This window comes from Ursus maritimus, unplaced genomic scaffold, assembly GCF_017311325.1.
Source record: "Ursus maritimus isolate PB19 unplaced genomic scaffold, ASM1731132v1 scaffold_18, whole genome shotgun sequence".
Classification (NCBI taxonomy): Eukaryota; Metazoa; Chordata; class Mammalia; order Carnivora; family Ursidae; genus Ursus; species Ursus maritimus.
In genome coordinates this window covers 46,180,140-46,204,040 of record NW_024424230.1, presented here as the reverse complement: position 1 = coordinate 46,204,040, position 23,901 = coordinate 46,180,140, and the positions used below count along the sequence as shown (strand labels likewise).

The window sequence follows — 23,901 nt, the reverse complement described above, 5'->3', positions numbered from 1 at the left end:
TTTTTGTACTATTGAAATTATATTGATTTCATGTGTGCATTCTTCTCATAATTATAATATAGCATGTTTTTATTTTTAAAACTTTTTGATTCTGACAACCAACTGGTTTGTGGAGCCATTGAATCTTGGGAAATGTCTGAGTTCAAACACCCCTGTGAACTTTTACTCCAATATAGTCATGGGAAGGGATGGGCAAGGTGCCTACTGGTCTTTCCACGGGTTTCAATGTAAAAACAGGCTTTTAGAAAGATTTTGCTCAAATTGTCTTTCAAAACGATGAAATGCAGTTAAAGGAATAGTTTTGAGATTGTTTAATAATTTAAAAAATGAAACTTTTTGTTCCCAATAAAAGTGAATTTTAAATATAAAACATTTGCATTATTCTGATTTGTATATAAACTTTTGTCTCTGAAAATCAAATCTAGAGCTGATAAAAAGTGTGGCAGCAATAAAAAGACACTAAAACAGAGGTATAGCTTTGCAACCTTTTGTCAATTTAATGTTTAAAGAAGGAGAAGAAATAGGAACTATGAACAGAAATAACAGAAATGAGGAAGGAAACATCTGCCTAAGTAACAAAGGAAACCCACATAAAGAACCTTCTGATAAATGAAGGAATTAACAGACTGGATGGAAAGAAAATGGAAAGAAAATTCTCACCTAATTCTAATTCTGGTCGTCATTTATGGTGATTCCCAAGCTGGTATCACCCACTTACGAATTTGAGTCCCGGTAATATTTGCAAACTCAAAACTCCAGAAATGACTGTTGTCCCATTTTTATGGACTACTTTCAGAGTCTTGATGTTTACCAAGGAAAAGAAAATTTTTTAAATCTGGGAAGAATAGGGAATTCCATATGGGCATGGGACAATCAATGTCTTTAATTAGTTGGGCAACTGTACAGAAACAAATAGGTTTGTGACTGAAAGAAATGGACCATGGAAAGGCAAAGATTTGGTTTGCCCAAGGTAGTTCCAGCTCTTTGGACCCTCCGTGACCTGCAGTGGCTTCGCAGATGCTCTGCATTTCCTGGGCCACAGCCACTGCCAAGGCCACTGTGTTTGGGGACCTCTCACCCATCACCAGGCAGATCTCAATGCTGTTTGCAGACCCAAGGCGAGATGCACAAAAATTAAACCTGGCTCTGTCAGGAACAAAACTCTGCCATAGTCAACTGAATCTAACTCTCTGGGAAGAGGGATAGGATGCCCAGTGTCGAAAGAAGGTAAGTCTTTTCTGAGCACCTCCTCCCCCCACCAACACACTGCCCTACTGCCTTCCTGCTCTTGGCCAACATTCTTGTGGGGCTCTTGTTCCAAATATGCTCTTTTGTGAGGAAGGTTGGAGTAGTGAACCTTGGGGGCTTCTCAATCTCCAGATTTTCCTTATTGATGGCCTATTGGCCGTTGGGCATGGGGGATGGTAAGAGGGTGAGACATGTCCAGGATGACTTCAACTTCTTGATTTGTGCATTTGGGTGGGTGGAGGGATATAGGACGCTGAGAGAGGACCCTGGTGGTGAAGATCCTGAGGGTTGTTTTAGATGCTGGTTTCTAAGTGCTCTGAGGCACCCTAGTGGAGACGTGAAGTAGGCAACCGGATGTAAGGGCCAAGGGACAGACGACAGTACAAAGACACAGCCCTCCCCTCATGGATCTCGTGTACAACGGGAATAGATTGAGTCAAGTAATTACCAACATAAATATCAACGAAGTTTCATGAGAATGAAGGTACTGAGTAGTTCTGGAAAATCCATAAAATGACTGAAAAATTTTCATGAACATAGTGACATGGAGCTCCCTGGGGACCTTCATGAGAGCTCCTTTGTTTCCAGGGATGGGGCCGAAGCCAGACTGAAGTGGGGTAAGGTTGGGGAAGTGGAGGCAAAGCATCACAACTCTTTGGAGAAGTGTGCTGTGAAGGAGAGGAAGGGGTCATAGCTGGAGATACGTACGGGTCTCAGGAAAGTTTTTTGTGTTTGTTTTCAGCTCAGTTGTTTTGTTTTTAAGAAGAAAGAGAACAGCAAAGTGAAAGACCATTTCTAGGAGCCAGGATGTGAGAAGAAGTGTGAAAATCAACACCTTAAGTTTTCTGAGAAAGTGAGAAATGGGATCCAAAGAATTTCTTGGGCAGGACAGGCATTTTTCGAACTCCAGGGAGGCTGGGAGGGGCGTAGGGGGCAGCCATCGTGGGTGGGACCATGCGCTCCCATTTGATGGCTTCACTTTTCTCCATCAACAGAGGCCAGGTGTCTGCGAAGGGCTGCAGGCAGGCTGAGGGGAGCGGAGAAGGCTTGGTAGTGTCTTTGCAGGGAACGGGAGGAGAGAGCCAGGCAGGAAGGAGGGCCGTTGGCGTTCCTCCTGGTGCCCGCTGCGCAGCTGTGTGGCTCCTCCCATGGCGGCAGGGGCAGGGAACGCAGGTGGAGTGCATCTGGGCTGAGGCTGTCAGACGAGTGTGACAAGGACAGAGGAGTAAGGTGTTGAGGGTAATGGCAACTGGAATGGAGGAAAACAGAATTGCAGCTGGATGAGGAGGGAAGGGAAGGAGAGGGCAATAGACTGAGCAGAAAAAGCAGGACAAGGGAGGGTCCTGGAGGTGGTGAAGAATGGTCGCAGGGGAGCAGCTGGAGGGATGGCATGGGGTGGCACAGGTCGTCCACGGGTATGCTGACAGGTGATGGCAGGATGTGGGTGGAAGGATTCTGTGATCCTGGCTAGTAGATGACAGAGATCAGGACAGGTATGGCCAATGGTAGGAGGTTTTTTCTTTTTTCATTTTCCTTCCTTCCTCCCTCCCTCCCTTCCCATTCTTTCTTTCTTTTTACTAGAGGAAGGAGAGGAAGGTCCTCATTCTCCTACCCATAAATCTCCCAGCCTCCTTCTATCCTGTGGTTACAGAAAAGACCAACCCCTCCACGTGTACTCTGGCTCTTGCCCCATCTCGCCTCACTTGGATATCTCGTCTTCTCGGTATATTCCATCCTTACCTCTCTGCTGAACCGTTCTCACTCACACAAAGATGCCCCAGTCTGCTGTTCTTTCTAAATATGACCCTCCGACTCTGTCGCAGAGGTACCTGGCCTCCGCAGATTCCTGGGCTCCACGAGACTTGCAACGTTCTTATGCTCCGTAAAGTATGCACAGCCTTTTAATGCTGCTTTCATTTGAAAAACCTAACTCATTCCTACTTCCTCCCAGCCCGGGCCACCTCTGCTCCTCTTAGGGCCAAGCTTCTCCAGATCAGTTACTACGGATTTGCTGTCTATCACCTCTTTCTCACTTCCCGTGCTCACTTCCAACCGGCTGCCTGCCATGTGGCTCTGCCTCCCAGTCCCCGCAGTGGTGGTCCTCCCGTGGAAGTATAGTGTCTTCCCAGCGGAAAAGTGGGGGACACTTTTCGGTGCTCTGACTTCTCAGCAGCCTTTGTCAAAGTAGACGGCGCCCCACCTCCCGAAACAGTTCTTCACTCAGCCCCAGAGGCAGCCCCCACCCCTAGTTTGTGTACTTCTCTGGCAGGCTCTGCTTGTTGGCCTTTACTGATTCCTCTGACTGGCCTCTAGAGGTTGGTTTTTTCACTTCAGGGCTCTATGTGAGGCAATCCCATCCAATTCCGGGGCTTCAAACACCATCAGTATCCCAGTAACTCCCAATGGCTATCTCCAGCCTTGTCACTTAGTGAGCTTCAGCCCCACATAGCCACCTATGTAGATGTCATTTCTCCTCGGATTCACATGTCCAAAATGCAAATCTTGGTCTTCACCACTTCCCCGCCAAACTTCTCAAGCCTCTTTATATTAGAGAATGGCTCTCAAATCCGTCCGGTTGTTGAGAATGGCCACCTCAGGGTCATCCGTGATGCTTTCCTTCCTCCCTCCCATCTCTCTTGAATGAAGAGTTTCCCCCACCCCCCTCAAATGTCAACACCCCCCCCCCAAATGTCAAAGCCACTCAAAACAGACTTTCTGACTGCTGTCTAAACTGGTTTCCCAGTTACAAGCTCACAGCATCCAAGCGCTGGCCACAGCACTCCCCTCCCTTATTAAGTTCCCAGAGGCAGGCTCAATAAACCCGCCGGAGAGACAGGGTAAGCCTTCCCTAGACCAGGGGCCGTTCTGCCCCAGGCGGGCGCCCGCCCGGGCGTAAACCTCCGGGGATGGACGGGGACCCAAGAGCTGCACTCGCCCGGGAAGGCGCAGGCGGGAGTGCCGGTGCCAACACCCGCCCTCGGCTCCGCGCGGCTTCCGGGTCACGCCCCCGCCCCGCGAGCCGCGCTGGGACTCCGCCCTCCAAGAAAGGGGAGGAGCCTCTCGCTCGGAGCAGGGCGCGGTCGCGGTCGCTAGGCCCCACCACGGCGGGTCGGCGGTCGCCCGTTTAAGCGCGGAGGCCGGCCGGTCACGTGCCGGACGGGGTGGGGGCGTGGCACCAGGAAGCGGCCTCCGCGCCCGCTCGGATCGCCGTCGCCACCGCCCGGCTCGACTCGGTGCGTCCCTGTGCCGGGCGCCGCTTGCCCCGCTCCACGCTGGCGGCCGCCCCCGGACTCCCCGCCGCAGCGGCGGCGCCCGCTATGGGTGAGGAGGACTACTACCTGGAGCTGTGCGACCGGCCGGTGCACTTCGAGAAGGCGAACCCGGTCAACTGCGTTTTCTTCGATGAGGCCAACAAGCAGGTCCGGGCCGGCCCGCTCCCTCCTCCCCCGCGCGGCCGGACGCGCCCCGCCCGCCGTCCCCGGTGCCTCAGGGGCGTCCCGCGCGCACCCAGGCCGGGTGCCGGCGGGGGGGCCAGGCCTGGGGCCTCCCCTCCGGTCCCGGCGCCGCACTGGCGCCAGCTCCGTGCTCTTGGGTGGGCCGAGGGACCGGGAGCCACCTCGGCGGGTGCTTTCTTCTCCAAAGTGACAGCTAGGTGGACCCCGAACCTGCGCTGCCCACCCAACAGCGCCCTTTGGCCGGTGTGGTCAGTTGTTAGCCGCCAGCCCTTTCCCGGCGCCTTTGTTGTCTTTGTCATTAGGTACCCTTGCAATCGAGGATTTAGACGTTGGGATTGTCCTTATTGTCGGGATTTTGGAAAGGGGGGAAAAGCAGCGTGAGTAGTAGCAGGGTGTGCTCAAATGCATCAGTGGCGCTTTTGCCGTACCCGACTAAAATGTGTAGCCGCGGGGACCCCGCCCGGTCTCGCACAGTGGGTTGCACTCGGAATGGTCCAACCTTTTTGGTCTCTATGCTCTTGTCCCTTAAAATTGATGGGAACACCAAGCATCTGCAGATTAATATATGCCACGTTAGTTCGGCTGGACCAGGAGTGGGGTGTAGTAGAAGTAATCACTTGTAGGCTGGTGTATGTGTCTAAAGTCTTTCAAAGTTCAGACCATTAACGTTGCTTCTTCTCCCTCCCAGGTTTTTGCAGTTCGATCAGGTGGAGCTACCGGGGTGGTAGTTAAAGGCCCAGATGACAGGAATCCCATCTCGTTTCGGTAACTGTTGACATTCACAGAATAATTATCACATGTAAACAAAATGATGTGTTTCTGTTTCTCGTTCAGAAGTTGGTTTTAAGAATTTGTCCTTTGGCTGTAAGAGGTCTGAAGTGCACACACACTCGGCAGTCCCTGGGTGCAGGGAGAGGGAAGCAGACCCCTGCTGTGCCGTATGTATTAGTATTTCCCGTCAGAGTGACATGTGTAGAGTAGTTCTCTCTTGATTGGGGAATCAAATCTCCAACATAGGGAACCCACTTCCTGGCACTTGAAATTAGCAAGTGAGTTTACTGATGTGCTTATTTCTGGCGTCTTGACGGGGGAGGGCCTTCATTTCCTCATCTGGCCTGGGTCTTTTCAGGCTGTGTGGTAGGTGGAGGAGATTCCTGATTAGTGTTTCCTATATAATAATGTATATTAAAATCCCAGCTTCTACTAAAGATGACTGGATGTCCCAGTTTATACAAGTTGAACCAGTGTAATTATGAATAGCACTTCCTTTCACTTTCAGAAGTATCTCGCTTTGGTTGATAAATTATCTGGTCTTTAACTCCCGTCATTACAGAAGGGGAAAGTACAATGTGGGCCCTCAGTTCAGTGGTGACTTAAATTTTTTTGCAGGTTGTCTGTGCTAATAGGAAACAGTTTTTGAAGTAGAAAACAAATCACTCATTTGTTGGGCAAACACTGTTTGTAGCCCCTGTGCTAGGTACCAGGCATGTGCAGCCTGGTGCCTGTTTGCAGAACTCATAAATTCAGTGTGGGAGACAAGTGTGTGGACACATTCTGTTGATTGTGAAAAGTACTATGATAGCACTTTCTACAGAATTTGGGCACACAAAAGAGGAGACCGTTATCTTGGGGTAGGCCAGGAAACACCACTGCGCAGGATGGGGGAGGAGGGAGCCTTTGAGCAAAATTTGAAAGCTTGAATGGAATGATTCTACAGGGGAAGAGAGCAGGCTTTTCAGGTGGGGGAGATAACCGAGTTTATGTAAAGGTGAGTGAGCATGGTGTTTGGGGGAATTCCAGGCTTGCGTAATGGCGTTCAGGTGTCCCTGCAGGGAAGGGGAGGTGCTCGTGGTTTGGTCACTGGCAGGAGTCAGCTTGAACCTTATGTATTCTGCTATGGAGTTAAGGCTTTATCTTCTTATTGAAAATTTGTAAGATGGGGCATGGCATGATCTCATCAGTGCTTGGAAGGATCATGCTGTTTACAGCACTGAAGCTTCCTTAGTGGGGAGCATGTCAATGTCAGGGATACCACTGAGCGATGATACAATAGTCTGGGCCAGGCATACTAACGACCAGACTGAAGGCAGCGTGGACTGGTATCACGTAGGCACTCCAGAGGTGCCTAGGAAAGTCTTGGGTCAGTTTTGGTGGTCATTTGGGGGTGGAAAATGAGAGTGAGCCCATGATGATCCAGATTTGGGGGCTTAGTAGGGTTTGAGGAGGAAGATACTGAATCTACCCTCTTTTAAATTTTAATTTTATTGGCAAAAATTTTAGTTCTGTTTATTTTTAACAGTTTTATTGTGGTAGAATTAACAGCGTATATTTAACGTATACAGTTGATGAGTTTTGACATGTGTTAACCGTCACCACAATCAAAAGTTTGCTCGTGCTGCTCTGTAATCCATCCCTTGACTTCCCTTTGTAACGTCTGTTTGAGGTCATGTAGGTCCAGGAAAGCTTACACTCTTCCACACACTCTGCTGTGAGAGCCATGGGGGGGAAAGGCGGTAGTTTCTGGAGAAGGTTGCTGTGAGGGTATTACTTACTTATGTCTCAGATGATTCTCAGGGGAAAATGCACCTGTTCTTAATTCCTCAGTCACTTGTTAACCACAAACTGTAAATTTCATCAGCAACGTGTTGCCAGTTGGATTTTATTGTTTGAAAAAAGAAGTTCTGATAGTTTCAGAAACATAATCTTCAACTAAGATTTGCTGCTTCCTGAGTATATAACTTTTCTCACAAAATGCTAGATGCTAGATTTCGGTTATTAACTTTAACTCATAGCATACTTTTTTCTTTTTTTCCCTTAAAGAATGGAAGACAAAGGAGAAGTGAAGTGCATTAAGTTTTCCTTAGAAAATAAGATATTAGCTGTTCAGAGGACCTCAAAGACTGTGGTAAGACATATTTTTATTTGTTTCAAGCTGTATTTATTTAAGCAATCACTACACCCAACATGGGGCTCGAACCCGTGACCTTGAGATCAAGAGTCACATGCTCTTCCAGCTGAGCCAGCCAGGCGCCCCAGGACATATCCTCGAAGATAGCATAAAGAAAAGGACACTAGAAGTACATTTAGAAGAGAATGAATTGCAAAAAACAGTGTTAAAGGAAGCCTTTGTTATTTCAATGCCATGCAGGTTATAGTTCTGTTCTGTTGTACGTGAGCCTTTGGAATTCTTGGAGAAAGACATTTCAAGGGATAAATACTTATGACCTTAGTTTGTCATTTTTGACTTAAAATTTTTTTTAAAGTAATTCGGAGCCTCGTGCGTCTTCTGTATTGATCGCTAGCTAGCAGCATAGATTATATGAGGTGTATTTTTGGCAGCTTGGTGAACTAGCTTTACCAGAATAGCTCCATTTGCTCACTTCTTGCATTTTTGAGTGCTTGACCCACTGCACGTTGGAGCACCGTTTGGCATTTTTGCCTTTGTAAGTATTCACCATTGTCACTTGTAAAGTAGAGTGAAAGCTGTTGGGAGGAGGCAGAATCTGATTTCCTTCTGTCAGGATTCATTGCTAAAAGTTTTGGAAAGCTTCTTGTAAGACGCAGCAACACATTTCTCTAACAGCAATTGATTTTCAGTATGAGTTTCTAAACTCTTAACTGAATATTTGGATTAACTTTTTTTAAATTGAGTTGTAAGGAGATGGATTATCCACATTGGTCCTTTTAGTTTTCTTGTTTTTTATCAGTTTTTTTTTCTCATCACTTTTTAAATTTGTCGTTTGTACAAATTTTTGTTGTATCAGTGTAGGTTGGCAGTATGCTGCTTGATCTAAAGTTCTTGTGTTTTATTTCTTTTTCTTTCTTTCTTCTTGTTTATTTATTTATTTTTTTACTTTTCAGGATTTTTCTAATTTTATCCCGGATAGTTCTCAGCTGGAATACACTCAAGAGTGCAAGGTACGGCCCGGACCCTTTCCCAGCTGCTGGCTGTTTCCCTGTGTGGGTCCCGTGGTGGAGACGCATGGTGGCGGGGGAACTGCCTTCACGTGCTTGGAGGCAGGCCGTGTTTTCTGCTGAGACCTGCTGCGTGTGGGCTCTGGGACTCTGGACAGTTTTGAAACGGTTGAGAGCCTGTTTCTTCTAACAAGATGGAATTGGGAGGTTTCAGTGGGTGACAGGGTGTTAAGCACCGGGCAGTGTCAGCACTTCGTGTGTCCCCCTGCCCCCTTCTCCCTGTGCTGGCTGTGCATCTGGCTTTTGGGAAAAGGAGTTTTTTCCCCTCTCCTGATGATGTTTCCTTTCCTTGATTTGTTGTCCTTGTGTCCTTCTACTTTCGTTCCCGAAGTGTAGCTTCTAATCTGTTTTAATTAGATTTACTGGGTCTAATGAACGAGGCTAGAGGGGGCTCAGCGTAAAGCCCCAGGATGGCACCATGGAAACTGGCAGAAGGTGCTGGGTGTGGCTTTTACCAGCTTTGCCATCATTTTGCTAAATGGAGTTCAGGGTGGGCTCTGTGACAAGGAAAGGCCCGTGGGCCCAGTAACTGAGCCCCTCGCAGACCTGATCCAGTGTGCATTGCAGAGCCCCTGTCCTAGCCCTGTCTGCCCTCGGGCTTGGGGCACTACTGGGCACCGGGCGAGGCCGAGGTGTGCACTCACGGTCCCAACCCCGGGTTGCTCAGCACTCACTGGGAACCTTTAGGCCTTTATACTTTCATAATGGCTGTTGTTATGCTACGGCTGACTAAGAGAAGGCCGCCTGTCCTTTGATTCCTTAAGGTAGAAGTTGGTATCTGCGAGTGCCGCTCAGTTACCATTCTCCGAAATTTAGGCTTTTCCCTCTGTTCTTGACCAGAAAGAATCAAGAGTCTGGGGCTTCAGTGAGGTGTGCCAGGTGGAAATCTGGGAACATTGTATTTCAAAGAAAGTTTGATTTGTTAATAAGTAATCAAATCCAGGTAACTTTTAGTAAAGAGTGATAGAGTATTTTGGGGCTCCTGGGTGGCGCAGTCATTGAGCGTCTGCCTTCGGCTCAGGGCGTGATCCCAGCGTTCTGGGATCGAGCCCCACATCAGGCTCCTCCGCTAGGAGCCTGCTTCTTCCTCTCCCACTCCCCCTGCTTGTGTTCCCTCTCTCGCTGGCTGTCTCTGTGAAATAAATAAAATCTTAAAAAAAAAAAAAAAGAAATAGAGTATTTTAAGCTTTTGAAGAGAATTATACAAACATTTTTTTTAAGAAAATTTTTTGTAATTCTTTTCAGACCAAGAATGCCAACATACTAGGATTCTGTTGGACCAGTTCTACTGAAATTGTCTTCATAACAGATCAAGGCATTGAATTTTACCAGGTATTCTGTTCATCACTTATGTTTGCGGGAGAAAGGTCTGTGATGGCAGTGTGGCAGCCTTTTGAATTCAGTTCTAAATAGATTTTGAGATTCTAGAGTTTTAGTCTCTTGCTTAGGTTTTTATTCTTTTTTTCTAATTACAAGAAATACATGTTTTTTTTTAATAAAACAATTAAACATTACCAGGATATATGGAAGGTAAAAGTCCCTTCCCCATAATCCCTAGAAATAACCAGTATGAAAAGTTTAGTACATATGTATTTTCATACATATGTACCACCATTTTTTTTTTTAAAACTAAAACAGGAATGTTGTATATAAACTTTTGTGGCTGGCTTTTTTTGCATAGCAGTATATCTTGGACATGTGTCCATATTTTATTCTTTTTTTTAATTTTTAAAGTCTTATTTAAGTTATCTCTACACCCAGCATGGGGCTTGAACTCACAACCTTGAGATCAAGAGTCACACGCTCCCCCTCACTGAGCCAGCCAGGCACCCCCATCCATATTTTATTCTGACTAAACAGTATTCTATTGTATGGGTGTCCTACAGTTTAACTTCTTCCCTGTTGATGAACCTCTGGCTTCTTTCATGTTTTTGTGATTCTAAACAGTTCTGCAGTGAACATGCTTGCAAACATTTCTTTATGTTCTTGGGTGAGGCAGTTCTTGGAATTACAGCATAGGCATGAACGTCAAAAAGCTGAACAGACATCGCTAATTTTTTTTTTTTTAATTAAAAAAAATTTAGTCTTTAAGCCCCACACCCACCATGGGGCTTGAACTCACGACCCTGAGATCAAGAGTCGCTCGCTCCTCTGAGCCAGCCAGGTACCCCCCACATTTGTTTTCAGTGTAGGAATCTCCATTTTCCACATTTTTGCCAGAACTGCATTTTATCAGTCCGTAGACCTATTTTCTGGGTATTAACCCTTGATCAGATAGATGGTTTGCAAATATTTCCCATTCCTTTTCACTCTGTTGACTTGACTTTGCACCTGCCTCATCATTTTATAATATGTTCCGACTGCCTGACCTTGAGAAATGTGTCTGAGAGCTTTCAGTGGAGCTAATCTGCAGGCTGTTAGGATTCTCTCAGGGTGTAATTTTGTTGACCTAATGAAGGCGGTATAATTTAGAATGTAGGGATGGAGAAAATGCACCCATGTAAGCAGAATGTGAGATGTTAATGCCATGGTGCTTTGCTGTGGGGCTGTCATCAAAACCTTTGTCATGACCGCCAGAAAGAAACTGCCCAGACCTCCTACACACAGGGAGTTTGTTTATATGGTAGCGTGGAGGGGATCACTTGCTTTACTGAAGGTTCTTTCAGTGGCAGTCGTATAGATTTCTGTTCTCTGTAGTGGAAAAGTGTACATTCATGTCATCAAGATGGTCTTCAGCTCTTCAAGAAATAAGAAAGAGGACTCTTGCCCATCCTTATTTTATTTATGTCAAGATACCCAGGCCTCCTGACCCTGACTTCCACGTCCGTTCTTAAGCACAGTGTTCTGTGAGCGTTAATGTCTTGGGGCTCTACACCGTGTTCTTTAACGTCTCAGAATATTTACAGTATATTTAAAACATGTCTTGACTATAAAATACTGGGTTTGCATGCAGCGTCTCACGAGCACGATTGTTAGCAAAAGGGAGCTGCTCTCAGCTCAGTGCTCCCTGGAGTCCGGATGGAGGGCGGGGGAAGGCAGGTGCTGCCGGCTGCTCCCTGCCCTGCGGCGGACGGTGCCCAGGAGGGGGGAGGCTCGGATCCGGCCTTGCGGGGCCCTGGCCTGCCTGGGCTCTAACTGCATTAACCAGTGTCTGAGCCTTGTTTTCTCCTCGGTCAGGTGTCCGTGGTGCCCGCGTCTCAGGTCTCAGGGTCGTGGTGTGAGTAGATGAGCCAAGAGTTGTAAAGCACTGAGCATCGCCATCAGTAGCTGTAACAAACAAACAATTCTCATTTTTATTTCGTGGTTTTTTTCCCCTGCTTTTTATTGTTTTCTTCTTTTTTTTAAGATTTATGTATTTATTAGAGAGAGAGTGTGTGCGCGTGCGCGCGCCGAGTGGGGTGAGGGGCAGAGGGAGGAGAAGCCGACTCCCCACCGAGCGGAGAGCTCTGAGGCTTGCGGCTGCATCTCAAGGCCCCGAGATCACGACCTGAGCAGAAGCTAGGAGTTGGACACTTAGCGGCCTGAGTCTCGCGGGTGCCCCTGCTGTTTATTGTTTTCTTAATTTCCTGTCCGTCCTCTTCCATTTTACTGCAACATTCTGTTTCTTGAACTTGGCTTCAGGTGTCACCAGAGAAACGCAGTCTGAAACTCCTGAAGAGCCAGAATATCAACGTGAACTGGTACATGTACTGCCCCGAGGGCGCTGTGATTCTCCTGTCTACCACAGTCCTTGGGAACGTGCTGCAGCCCTTTTATTTTCGGGTAAGAGCGAGCCTCTCTTTAGGAAAACTTCCTCCCCCCACCCCTTCCAACATCCTAAGGTGTCAAGTACTTCAAAGGGGCAAGTTCCTCCAGCGAGTGAGCTCGCCACTTCTGGCCGCTAGAGGGCACACTCTACCCTCCTGTCACCTCCAAGAACGACTCCTTGTGTGGGGACAGACCCCAGGGAGTAAAGGACACAGTGGGACTTTGGAAAGGATCGAAAGACATAGTGTGTGCGTATCCTCAGTGGTTTTATGTAGGGAATGCTAAAGCATCAGAGGGGTTTAATCGGCTTTTTTTTTAGATTTTATTTATTAGAGAGCGAGAGAGCACAAGCAGGCGGAACAGCAGAGGGAGAGAGAGAAGCAGGCTCCCCGCCGAGCAGGGAGCCTGATGCGGGGCTCGATCCCAGGGACCCTGGGAACATGACCTGAGCCAAGGGGAGATGCTTAGCCATCTGAGCCACCCAGGTGCCCTGATCGGCTTTTCCTAATACTTGTATCACCCAAACAGGCTGGCACTATGTCGAAGCTGCCCAAGTTCGAGATTGAATTACCAGCTGTGCCCAAGTCAGCGAAGCTGAACCTTTCCGAGAGAGACATCGCGATGGCCACCATGTATGTCTGTCTTTTGAGAGAATTCCTTCTTGAAATTGCTTTTGGCGATACAAGTAGTAGAAGTGTGTCGTAAGCACTGCAGGGCTGCCTCTGGGTAGGTGTCTGCCTACCGTGAGCACGTGATCAAGATGCGCCCTTTCCCTTTCAGTGCCTAGATTTTATGAATATAGGAAACCTGCCATCGGCCTGGCATTCTTTGCTGATTTTACTAGATTCGTGACCTTAGGGAAGTTTTTTCCACCATTCTAGCCTGATAAAATGAAAACATTGGACCAGTCTATTTTTTAGGTGTCTTAGTTCTAGAATTTTTTTTTTTAATACTCTGAGTAGTTGAAGCTTATCAAGGACTTCTGTTAGCCAAAGTGTATCCTACTTGCTCTAAAGAAGAACATAGTTTTTTAACTAACATGAAACTGAATTATTTATGTAGGAAGGTATGTCTTTATTTGGAAATGCAGATTATCTCAATTTTATGTTATGGAAGTTTTAGACACAATAATAGAAACTGATACAAAGAATACCCAGTGTACCCCTAATCCTATTCAAAACTGTCAAAATTTTGTTCCTAAATTACTTCTGATTCTTCTTCTTTGGCCTAAAACAGTGGTTTTGAAATTTAACATTTTTTAGCAGTTAGAATTTTTTTTTTTTTAAGACAATCTTCTGTGGCATCCTTGTTTAGAGAATAGGTACCATGAGAACAGTCCTTGCCCACTGGCAGCAGGGACCCACTCCCTTCCCTTTGGTCCCATCCCAGTGGCAGACCGAGCATAGTGCCAGCCACTGGAAGAGCAGTGTGCATGTAGGAACTGCTTGCAGCAGCGTTTGTGCCACGAGGCTTCCGAATGAAGAGTGATTATGTTTCCCTAGTATCAAGGAATATACTTAACTACATAAAACTTAGAAGATACAGAAGGTTAGAGAAAACGAAAATGGACTTAGTTTGTTACTCAAGAATAGCTATTAACACGTATTTCTAGTAGTTGAGGACGTTGTGTTTTCCTTTTAAAGTGTTGTGATTGAACTATATTTAGTTTTGCATCCCCCTTTTCACTTTATAATCAGCTTTTTTTTTAAACTGCAATTCGTAAATATTTTTGTTGGCTGTGAAATATTCTGTCAGTGAATATGTCATAATTAACTATGATGGCCTCATATTTCAGCATTTAGAGTGGAGGGATTTCAAGTGGCCCGATGTGACGTCTGTCTCTTTGTTCTGTAGATACGGACAGCTTTACGTTCTCTTCTTGAGGCATCATTCTCGGACCTCCAATAGTGCAGGAGCGGAGGTAGTCCTATATCATCTACCACGGTATATTTAATGCTGTCCTCTTTCTCCAATTTTAAAATATGAACTAAAGCTTGTCGATCTGTTTTTTGACCTTTGTGTTATCCTACAGAGAAGGTGCCTGTAAAAAGATGCACATATTAAAGTTAAATCGGACAGGGAAGTTTGCCCTCAACGTGGTGGATAACCTGGTGGTCGTTCATCATCAGGATACAGAGGTAAGAGTTGTGTGGGGGTGTCTTGTCTGTCAAGGTTCCTGAAAAGAGTTGTGAAAATGGACAAAACGTTCAGAACAAAGACTAGAAAGTGCTTTTCGTGCTAAAGCTTTGGTCTTTTGGATGCACATGGGTTTGGTATTCTAGATGGTTTAGGAAAAAAACAGTGGTTCCCTCTCTATTGATTACAGTGAATTAAAAACTATCCCAGAAAGTAGCACATGAGGATATTTGAGTCTGGCCCAATTATTTGGTTGAATCATCTAAGCTGGGAATTTACTGCAGAATTCCGGTCTTCCATGAGCACGTGAGCTTGGTGCTTCCTTTGTGAGGATAGATGATAATGCTGAGTGATAATGGTTTTGAGGCTCCATGGCCCAAGAGAAAGACTGGAATGGGTCCTGCTGTTTTCTACGTGTGTAGCTGGGTATCTGGTCATAGACAAGCTACTTCTGTCCCACATCTCCTGCAGGGGGGTGACACCCTTATTTTGACTAGTAAAGGTCTTGTGAGTTGAAGTGAAAAAGATCTGCTGGAATCACTTTGAGCTCTTCAGGGTCTGCCCGTCATCAACACCAGGAGTGTGCGTATCTGCGTGAGCATGGGGAACGGTGTCACAGAGTTGTGATACCCCAGCACACTCCTCCCCACTTCGAACCAGCCTGCAGGGGTGCGGTGCGCACAGACTGTGGAAGCTGCTGGGAACGGCAGGATGCAAGAGAATGGAAGGGGTGGGCTGAGTCCGTCGTGGCCTGTTTCGGTATCCGAGTTTTACTTTTCTCCACTTTAGACATCGGTGATATTTGACATCAAGTTAAGGGGAGAGTTCGATGGCACTGTCACCTTCCATCACCCGGTGCTCCCAGCGCGCTCGATCCAACCCTACCAGATCCCCATGGCAGGTAAGGGGACCCCTGCTTGGCGGTTGGAATGAGGAGGGCACACAGGGGTTCCCAGGTCCACGTGCTCTGGGGAGGCATGATTTTGTTATTTTTTTTTAATGAAAATCCTACTGATCATGTTAGTAAAATTATGCTGTTGTGAAAAGCATTTTATAAGATACATGAATCTTTTTTTGAAGAAATGGAGCGATTTCTCTGAGCTTTAAAATGGAAAGTTGGGGGGGCGCCTGGCCGGCTCAGTGGGTAGAGCATGAGACTCTTGGGGGTTGTGTTTGAGCCCCACGTTGGGTATAGAGCCTACCTAAAAAATAATAAAAATAAAACAGAGAGTCGGGATTACCCATGGAAGCTGAGAGATTTCTTAGTTGTTTAATTATTGACTACGGCCTCCCTTTTCTGTTTGCCTGCGCTCTAGAACCCTGAGATTGAACGTGGCTGCTTCTGGCTGTCACTTGAACCTGGGATCGCTTTTCCTTGCCTTTCTCGCACAGTCGGTGCCATAACTAGTTAGTAAATACTGCATTTTCTTCTCACCGGTGGGCATCGTAAGAGCTTAAGGCTGTGCTACTTTGGTTATTCGAAATCTCTACACGAGGTGGGAGCAGGAAGTCCGAGAGGAGGTCAGAATTTCAGGGAAGGAGAGAGAAACTGTTGGGCTTTTATTTTTGCCTTTTCCCCGTGTAACTGATTTCAAGCTAGGGCTCACGGGAATAACATTCAGCTGTCTTTTAAAGGATATCGGAGTGTAGAGTAAGCTAGTTGAAATTTCAGTGCATATGGCTAGTCCGAAGGGCACACGTTTGGAGCTTCGGTCACAATGTTTTCTTCTTATAAGGGATCCCTGTCAGATAGTATTGCTGCTTGGGGCCCGCCTGCAGTCAGGAGGTGCTTGCACCTGTCAGGGAAGATTCCAGTCAGGCTGCGGCTGAGTTTAGCAAGAGCACCGCCTCCAGTCTGCCTGCCTCGACGTGTGGGATCGCCCAGAAGCTTAATGACTCCGGCAGCACTGGGGGAGGAAGGAGCTAGTTCTTATGTTTGATTAAGTCTTTTGGCTTTCTGTGTTCCTTCCAGCAGCTTCCTTTTCTTGAGTTAATAGTGTTAGCATTAAAAGAATAGGTTGTGTCCTGGCACTTGGGTGGCTCAGTTGGTTGTGTCCCACTCTTGATATTTTCTTAGGTCATGATCTCAGGGTCATGAGATCCAGTCCTGCATCAGGCTCTGCGCTGGGCATAAAGCCTGTTTAAGAGCACCCCCCACCCCCATCCCCGCATGCGCACTCTGTCTCTTTCAAAAAAAATGGGTTGTGTCAAGTGTTTATCTTGTATCTGCTGCTTACTTGGCACGAAGGTAACTGCAGGTGAATTGGAGGGAAAACCCACTCTAGCCATTAAAAACCTGTCTGTTCCGGTGGTTTGGGACCAGTCAGAGGCTGTCACGTTCTAACTGGCCAGTTATAATAAATGCCAGGTGTGCTCAAAATAATAGTTTAGACAAAGGTTAATAATTCGAAGGTCCGTTGAATCTCTGGCCTCCGGAGTGTGGGCGGGTAGAGCATTTTTTACAGTTCATGACTGTCTTGTTGTTCCTGCTAGATTGTAAGCCCCTCACGGGCTTGTAGCATCTTGGCATCTCGCCCGCCCCGTGCGGTTGCAGGCCGTGCCGCCAGGAAGGGCTGGTTAGGCTGTTTTGAATGATGACGCCAGCAGGTTCGGCATGAGGCAGCTGCTCTCATTTCCCCTTCTGTTTGTGGTCTGTGCAAGCGGGTCTGGAGCCGACTGCACGTTAGGATCGCCTGGGGGGCTTTAACCATCAAGGGCATCTGGCTGTCACCCGAGAGCAGTTAAGTCAACGTGATGGGCAGCCAGAGTTGAGGCCCACGGGCAAGACCTTCACCCTCAGGTGCTAAATGCAGGTGTTCTTTGCCTTAGCTTGTCTGAGCTATGGGCGCTTTCCTCTTTTGGGTGGTCTTTTCTAACCCACTGATCAATCTTCTGATCGTGCCTGGGTAGTGGGAACAGAACTGGGAATGATATGTAGTTGGCAGGGCCGTGTGTCTCAAGTTCACCGAGGGCTGCCCGCCTGACGCACGGCCGGTGCAGCTGGTCATGATGAGTCCTTGTCATGGGAGGTTTTTTGGTTTCTGTTTCTAGATGAGGTCTCTGTGCCTGGACCTACTCTGTGCAGTAGAGAACTGAGCTAATTATTTAGATAATATTTCAAATAAATGTATTCTGTGGTTTAATTATCAGCGACTTACCTGGGGATTTGATTTTGAATCATCCGGGGATGTTGCTCAGTTCTTCGTGTGCCTAAATGATGACGAGTCATCTTTGGTTATGACAGAATTGACAACTCTGAATGAATTCTTGATACTTTCCCCTTCTTGGGAGGATGTTTTCATGGATCGTTCTTGACTTCCCCCTTCCTCCTTATGTGCGTTGTATCAGTGGGACCAGCCCGTTCACCCCTTCCTCCCGTAGCTGCGGTTGAATGAACATTTACTGAAGGCTTTAAGAAGTACTGCAGCTCACGTCCTCAGCACTGGTATCGGCAGGGTTTTCCGACGGCCTAGTCCTTGCACATTTGTGTTTTCTCCATTTGTAGGTCCTGCTCCTGTGACCAGCCAGTCTCCTGTCCCGTGCAAACTCTGTATCCTTTACAAAGGCCTTGCGCTGTGCACTGAAGGGAAGCTGTTACCCCCTTTATACGGGTGTCTGAGAGTGGTCCTGTGGCCTTGGCAGCTGTGAACGATCTGAAGAAGGTCTTGGGAGTCCCTGGGGGAACTTTCCTCACCACCCAGAGCCGAGTGGCCTCTGCAAGTAGGGGGCAGGGCGGGCAGTGCCAGTCAGAGCTGGGTTTCTCTTTTGTTTTCATCTCTTCCTGGTTTACCACTTCCTATAACACGCGGATTCTTCATCCTGGATTGTCTTTCAACCTGACATCATCATCAGCGCAAGCCAAGGTGGGTCAGAGGGGACGATCGTCAAGTTAGACAATAGTACTTGTTGGCTTCGGTTGACAGGAGTAGCCAGTGACGTTTTTGAGGTGAATCTGAGAGATGAACACTCCCTTCAACCCCGAAATGGGAGAATTTTTCACTTTATACTCTGTTGTCTATTATTCTGTGTTTTATCCTGAACATACGTTATTTTTAAAATTAGCAATTAAGAATGGCCATTCCCCTGCTTTGGCTCATTCAACTCTGTTCGGAAAACCCAGACCCCATGGCACGGTGCACAAGGCCCTCCCTGCCCTGTCACTACCCCCCACCGTCACACCCACGTGTGCCCGAGGCCTTTTCTGTTCCGGTTGTGCATCGAGTGTGCTTGTGCTTCCCACGGTGCTGGGAAGCTCCCTCGGGATGCCGGTTGTCTTCCTGGTAACTGGAATTCCCACATCCGTCTTCAGTCATCCGTGTGTTCTCCTGTCTCGGCCCCCGGGATTCTCAAGGAGAATTCTCGGGGGGAGAATCAGCCCTGGTGCCCGTGGGATCTGCTGCACGTGGCATTCCCGTCTCCGTCTAGAATGGTACTAGCTCTGGACCAGCTGTGGGAGAACCGAGAACAGAATCACTCAGATCATGTTTATTGCAGTGTTGAGTTCTCTTGTGGAACCCCAGTTGAGAGAGGCGCTCCCTGGCAGTGTGGGTGTTCGGGAAAGTCAGAGATCGATGAATGGATGTATTATGAAATTCCCTTGGGATCCTCTAGAGTTACTTTGGACTGAAGAGCCATTGCGGGAGAAGCCAGAGTACAGGACCCAAGCTCATACCACACGTTAACATCTTTTTCAAGCTTCAAGGCTAAAAAGGGGGCTAGGTGTAGGGACGGAACTGCTCTGAGTCACACACACACACACACACCCCCCCCAGTTCGGGAGCTACACCATTGATGCCCCTGTGATCGGAGAGGGTCACCTTGTTGTAAGGAGCTGTAGAGCACACAATTGTAGTGTGGCTGTCAGTCCTTCTGTTGTCAGGCACAGCTTTTGTGTCCTAGGCCGCGCTTGGGTTGGTAAGATCAGGATCGTATCCGTGCTTTGCAGGATTGCCCCGTGGACCCCCATGGGAACCACCTTTTGGGCTTTTGTTCCGATTTGCATCCTGTGTGAAATTCGCCGTCTCCTCCATCCAGGCTACCTCTGGAACCTCCAAGTGAAGCTTCAGCCCATCGTCAGCCTCTTGCCAGACAAAGGAAGACTGATGGACTTTCTCCTCCAGAGGAAGGAGTGCAAGATGGTCATCCTGTCTGTCTGTTCACAGAGTAAGTGGACCAGTCCTCCCCCATGCAGTCTGATTCCGGGGTTCGGCCTGTGCTGCCCACACCCTTTCTTGGGAGCTGGGCCACATTTTTCCGCCTTGTGCACGACCTGTAGCCTTAATCCTTCACTTAAAGGGTAGACTATTTAACCCCCTGGAAAGGCGTTGAAACATCATCATGACTTGTAGCGACTTGGGGAGAAAAGCTAAACAGATGGTTCCAGGCGAGAGCAGTGTAGACACAGCTGGTGCATCTGAGGGAAGCGCTGCCTCCCCAGCCTGAAAACAGGCATTTTCCAGAATCCAAGTCACTTACTACAGAGATCTCTCCTTTGAGCACTTTCTGCTGAAACCCTCTGTAGCTACTTTTTCTAGTGCCCAGGAAGGGCCGGTGAGTGAATTCTAGGTTCCAGGTCTCCAAATGATTCCATTTCTCTGAAAGCCCATTGGAGGTAGGTTTGCCCTGGGAGCCTGTGAGGTTAGGTCTTTCTATCCTAGCAGCGTGTTTGAGTTCTGACACGGACGTCAGCGGCTGACCTGCGTGAATGTTCTTTCCAGTGTTGAGTGAGTCAGACAGAGCAACATTACCTGTGATCGCCACGGTTTTTGACAAGCTCAATCACGAATATAAGAAGTACCTGGACGCGGAGCAGAGCTACACAACGGTAAGCTGTGTGGGCGCCTCTCCACCCCTCCCCCACCCCCGGGTTTCCTAATAAGGGTGCACGGTTCTGGAGGCGGGAGGCCACTGAGGCTGGCGTGCTGGGGCCGCAGTGGGGGCGCAGCAGCTGCGTGTCACTCAGTGCCTTCACCTTCCGTTGTTTCTCATCTGTGTCAGATCTCACACGTAGATAGATCCTTGGTCTTACCTGTTTTATGGCTAAGAAAATTGGTTTTAGCTTTGCGTTACTTTCTACATCCTTCCGCCAAGTCAGAGCCTAGACTTAATAACTTAGAAGTATCATCATTTTGCCACATTTCCTACTTTTAGGGCTCTTACAGCCTACAAGGAAAGACCAACTCATGCTGGCTTTCGGTCAGCGTCCTGTCAGGGTCGCGATTAAGTAGCAGCACTGTGCTTTCCCATGGCAGGCTCGAGTGTGTCGTGAAGGGCTGGAAACATTCCCGGGGCTTAGAACCAGCTTCTGCTATGCCGTTAGGATGAGTGGAACCAAGTATTTCACTTCAGGGATCTGATGAGTACTCAGGCTTAGAGCCGAAGTGGTTTTAAGCAGTGAGAAACCCAGAACCGCACTTCCCGTCAGCTCCTCAGGGTAACAGCACTGACGCAGGCTGCTGAAGGCCGAGGGACCTTGGAGCGCACCTGGCCCTGTGCTTTTAGACACAAAGGGGGCAGAGGAGGGCCGAGCTCTTCCAGAGCCTTCCTGGCCTTGCTGCTGGTGTACGAGGCTGGGGGAAGCAGGAGGGCTCAGTCCCGTGGGTGTCTGTGCATCCCTGTTCTGGCTCGAGGCATCCCCGGCCCTTGCCCTTGCTAGTCAGGGCCTCTCCGGCCCCCGCCACGGTTCTCGCGTGCTGTGCGCCGGGGCAGACTGCTTTACGGAGTCAGGTGAAGTAGTCCCTCGCCCCACGAAGCTTTCCCAGTGTCGTATTTGGGGAGATGTATTTACCACTGGAACATCCAGGCACAGTCTTAGAAGTGGTCACTCACTGTAAGATCGGGGCTTCCTAGAACAAAGATGCAGGACGCCGTTCGGTTTTTATTAGGTAACACACACCAGAAAGTCTGTGATTAAGTAAATTGGGGATTTTAAGGTTAAGAAAATGTGTCAAGAGGAAGCGGACTTATGCCTTTGAGTTCCATTCATGAACGTCAGCCTCTTTTCAAGACGACCAGCTCTGGCTTCCTAAACCCTGCCCCAGCCCGCACGGGGAAGGACAGCCTGCTCCTATCTGAGGCGCACAGGGTCCGGGAATTCTGGGATTACCGAGAAGCTGGTTAAGGTCACATGTGCCACGTGCTGTTTAGGCGCTGGAAGCCGGGCAGAGCCGGAGCAGCCCGCTTCTCAAGAGGCCGGCGCGGACTCAGGCTGTGATCGATCAGTCCGACATGTACACGCACGTCCTGTCGGTGTTCACGGAGAAGAAGGTGGGTCACGCATGCTCCACACACAGGCCTTGTCTGCGGGGAGCTGAGGGAAGTCGTAGAACTCAGAATGCGACTAGACGAACTGGAGGTGTCTTGGGTGAAGACCTAGAGCTAACAGTTTGGCTGCTAATAGTCCAGAACATGGCTGTGGTGAACGGGGAGGTTCTGGAGGGGTCTGCGCAAAACCAGTGAAATGGAACACGGGGCCAGACTCGTGTGGAAACAAGAGGTGGAGAAACGAGCTGCAGGCGACCTCCTTGCGAGTCTTCGATGTGTTTAAGACTGTTTTTTCTTTCCCTCCGTAGGACACGTCTCATAAATTTGTGATCGCCGTGCTGATGGAGTACATTCGCTCTCTCAACCAGTTCCAGATCACAGTACAGGTACCTTCCGGCCAGCATGTGTTGTCCCAGGTTAGAGGAGCCGGGGCCACGCACCGGACTCAGAATTCCGAGTGACTTTCCCGACACTACCATGTTGTTGCTCGGTGGGATGAGGGGTGTTCCGTCAGGTATCCTGTCGATGCGCAGGTGACAGAAACCTCTCCCCTCAATCGTGGAAACATGTACCTGTGCGTTAGAACAGCTCTGCGTGGCCTCTCTGGTGTAGGTGGGTGACTGGGAAACGGGCTGTCCCCCGTCTCTGTCCCCAGCACTACTTACACGAGCTCGTCATCAAGACGCTGGTCCAGCACAACCTCTTCTACATGCTGCATCAGTTCCTGCAGTACCACGTCCTCAGCGACTCCAAGCCTTTGGTACGTGGCCCCAGGTTTCTCCTTGTGGGAGTCAAGACTTCACGTTTAACCTTCTAACACCTTATGCTGAAGTCCGTTTGAAAATGTGTCTTTCAGGCTTGTTTGCTCTTATCCCTAGAAAGTTTTTACCCTCCTGCCCACCAGCTGTCTCTGGATATGCTGAAGGTAACTCTTGCTACAGCCACGTTCTCAGCTGCATTCCAGTCTGTTCCTGCCGCTGGCGCTTACCGGACTCTTCTCTCTCCCTCCCTCCCTTCCAGCGACTCTCGACTGCGAATGATGAAATCGTAGAAGTGCTTCTCTCCAAACACCAAGTGTTAGCCGCCTTACGGTTCATCCGGGGCATTGGCGGCCACGACAACATTTCTGCACGGAAATTCTTAGATGCCGCGAAGCAGACTGAAGACAACATGCTTTTCTATACTATATTTCGGTTTTTTGAACAGCGAAACCAGCGTTTGCGAGGGAACCCTAACTTCACTCCAGGTGAGGATGTGGCGGGAGTGAAGAGAGCAGGGTGAACAGACCCGCAGCAGCGAGAGAACGCTGGCAGGCAGGATGGGGGGGCGAGAAGCCTTTGTGGGGAGCTCTCCTGCGAACTCCTGGGTTAACTTTTTTAGAAACAAAATTTCGTGATGGTGCTCGGGGGGCATCCCGTGCGCCCGTGGAGTCGGGAGTCCTGCTCTGGAACTTGCAGTGAGCGCACAGCTCCGGCCTGCCGCTGATGTGGGAACGCTGCTTTCTGAGGAATCAGGGACAAGGGAGGAAATGGGGACAGGAAACGGTGACGAAGGCGTGTCACATGGCCTGGGGCTTACCACTGTTTGTCTTAGGACACCTGGGCTACTGGCTCTTGCCTCCTAAGGCCTTCAGCATCTTGAGGGTGGGGAAGGAGCACGTGACGCTCTGCTTGGCCCACCGGCCTGTAGCTTGGTAACCCGTGCGGGGTGGCATTGCCAGGACAGGCGAGCTGCTCTGCTCCCGTCTCGACGCAGAGGGCAGTTTGCCGGGGTTGTGAGGGGGCCCAGCAGCCCTGGCAGAAGCTGTATAAATAAAAAGGACAACTGAAAAGTTTAGGAAAACAAAGTATTTTATGAAAGAAAATAAGTTAAAACCCCGCCGTACATATCTGTGAGCCGTGAGGTGTTCGTTCCCGTCGTGCTCTCCGGTGCCGCATCTGACGGAGTGTCTTTCCTTTACAGGAGAACACTGTGAAGAACATGTTGCTTTTTTCAAACAGGTTTTTGGAGACCAAGCTCTAATGAGGCCTACGACATTCTGAAATCACTTGCTAGTTTTTTTTTTTATATATATATA

The 23,901-nt window shown here is 48.5% G+C and overlaps 1 protein-coding gene across 2 annotated transcripts; it reads left to right on the top strand.

Moving 5' to 3' along the window:
- Positions 1–4,329: 4,329 nt before the first annotated feature.
- Positions 4,330–23,901, top strand: RMC1 (regulator of MON1-CCZ1). Of its 2 annotated transcripts, XM_040632646.1 has the most exons (20): positions 4,335–4,667; positions 5,392–5,468; positions 7,524–7,608; positions 8,565–8,621; positions 9,924–10,010; positions 12,300–12,440; positions 12,954–13,057; positions 14,280–14,369; positions 14,458–14,563; positions 15,351–15,462; positions 18,067–18,111; positions 18,371–18,424; positions 19,596–19,724; positions 20,279–20,385; positions 21,708–21,827; positions 22,133–22,210; positions 22,480–22,584; positions 22,681–22,749; positions 22,845–23,070; positions 23,787–23,901. In XM_040632646.1, exons 1-20 carry the CDS (start codon positions 4,566–4,568, stop codon positions 23,864–23,866), a joined length of 1,974 nt encoding a protein of 657 aa, XP_040488580.1. In that variant the 5' UTR covers positions 4,335–4,565; the 3' UTR covers positions 23,867–23,901. The 2 variants fall into 2 exon arrangements, with proteins under 2 accessions (XP_040488581.1, XP_040488580.1); XM_040632647.1 differs by lacking the exon at positions 23,787–23,901 and having other exon boundaries at positions 4,330–4,667; positions 22,703–22,749; positions 22,845–22,987.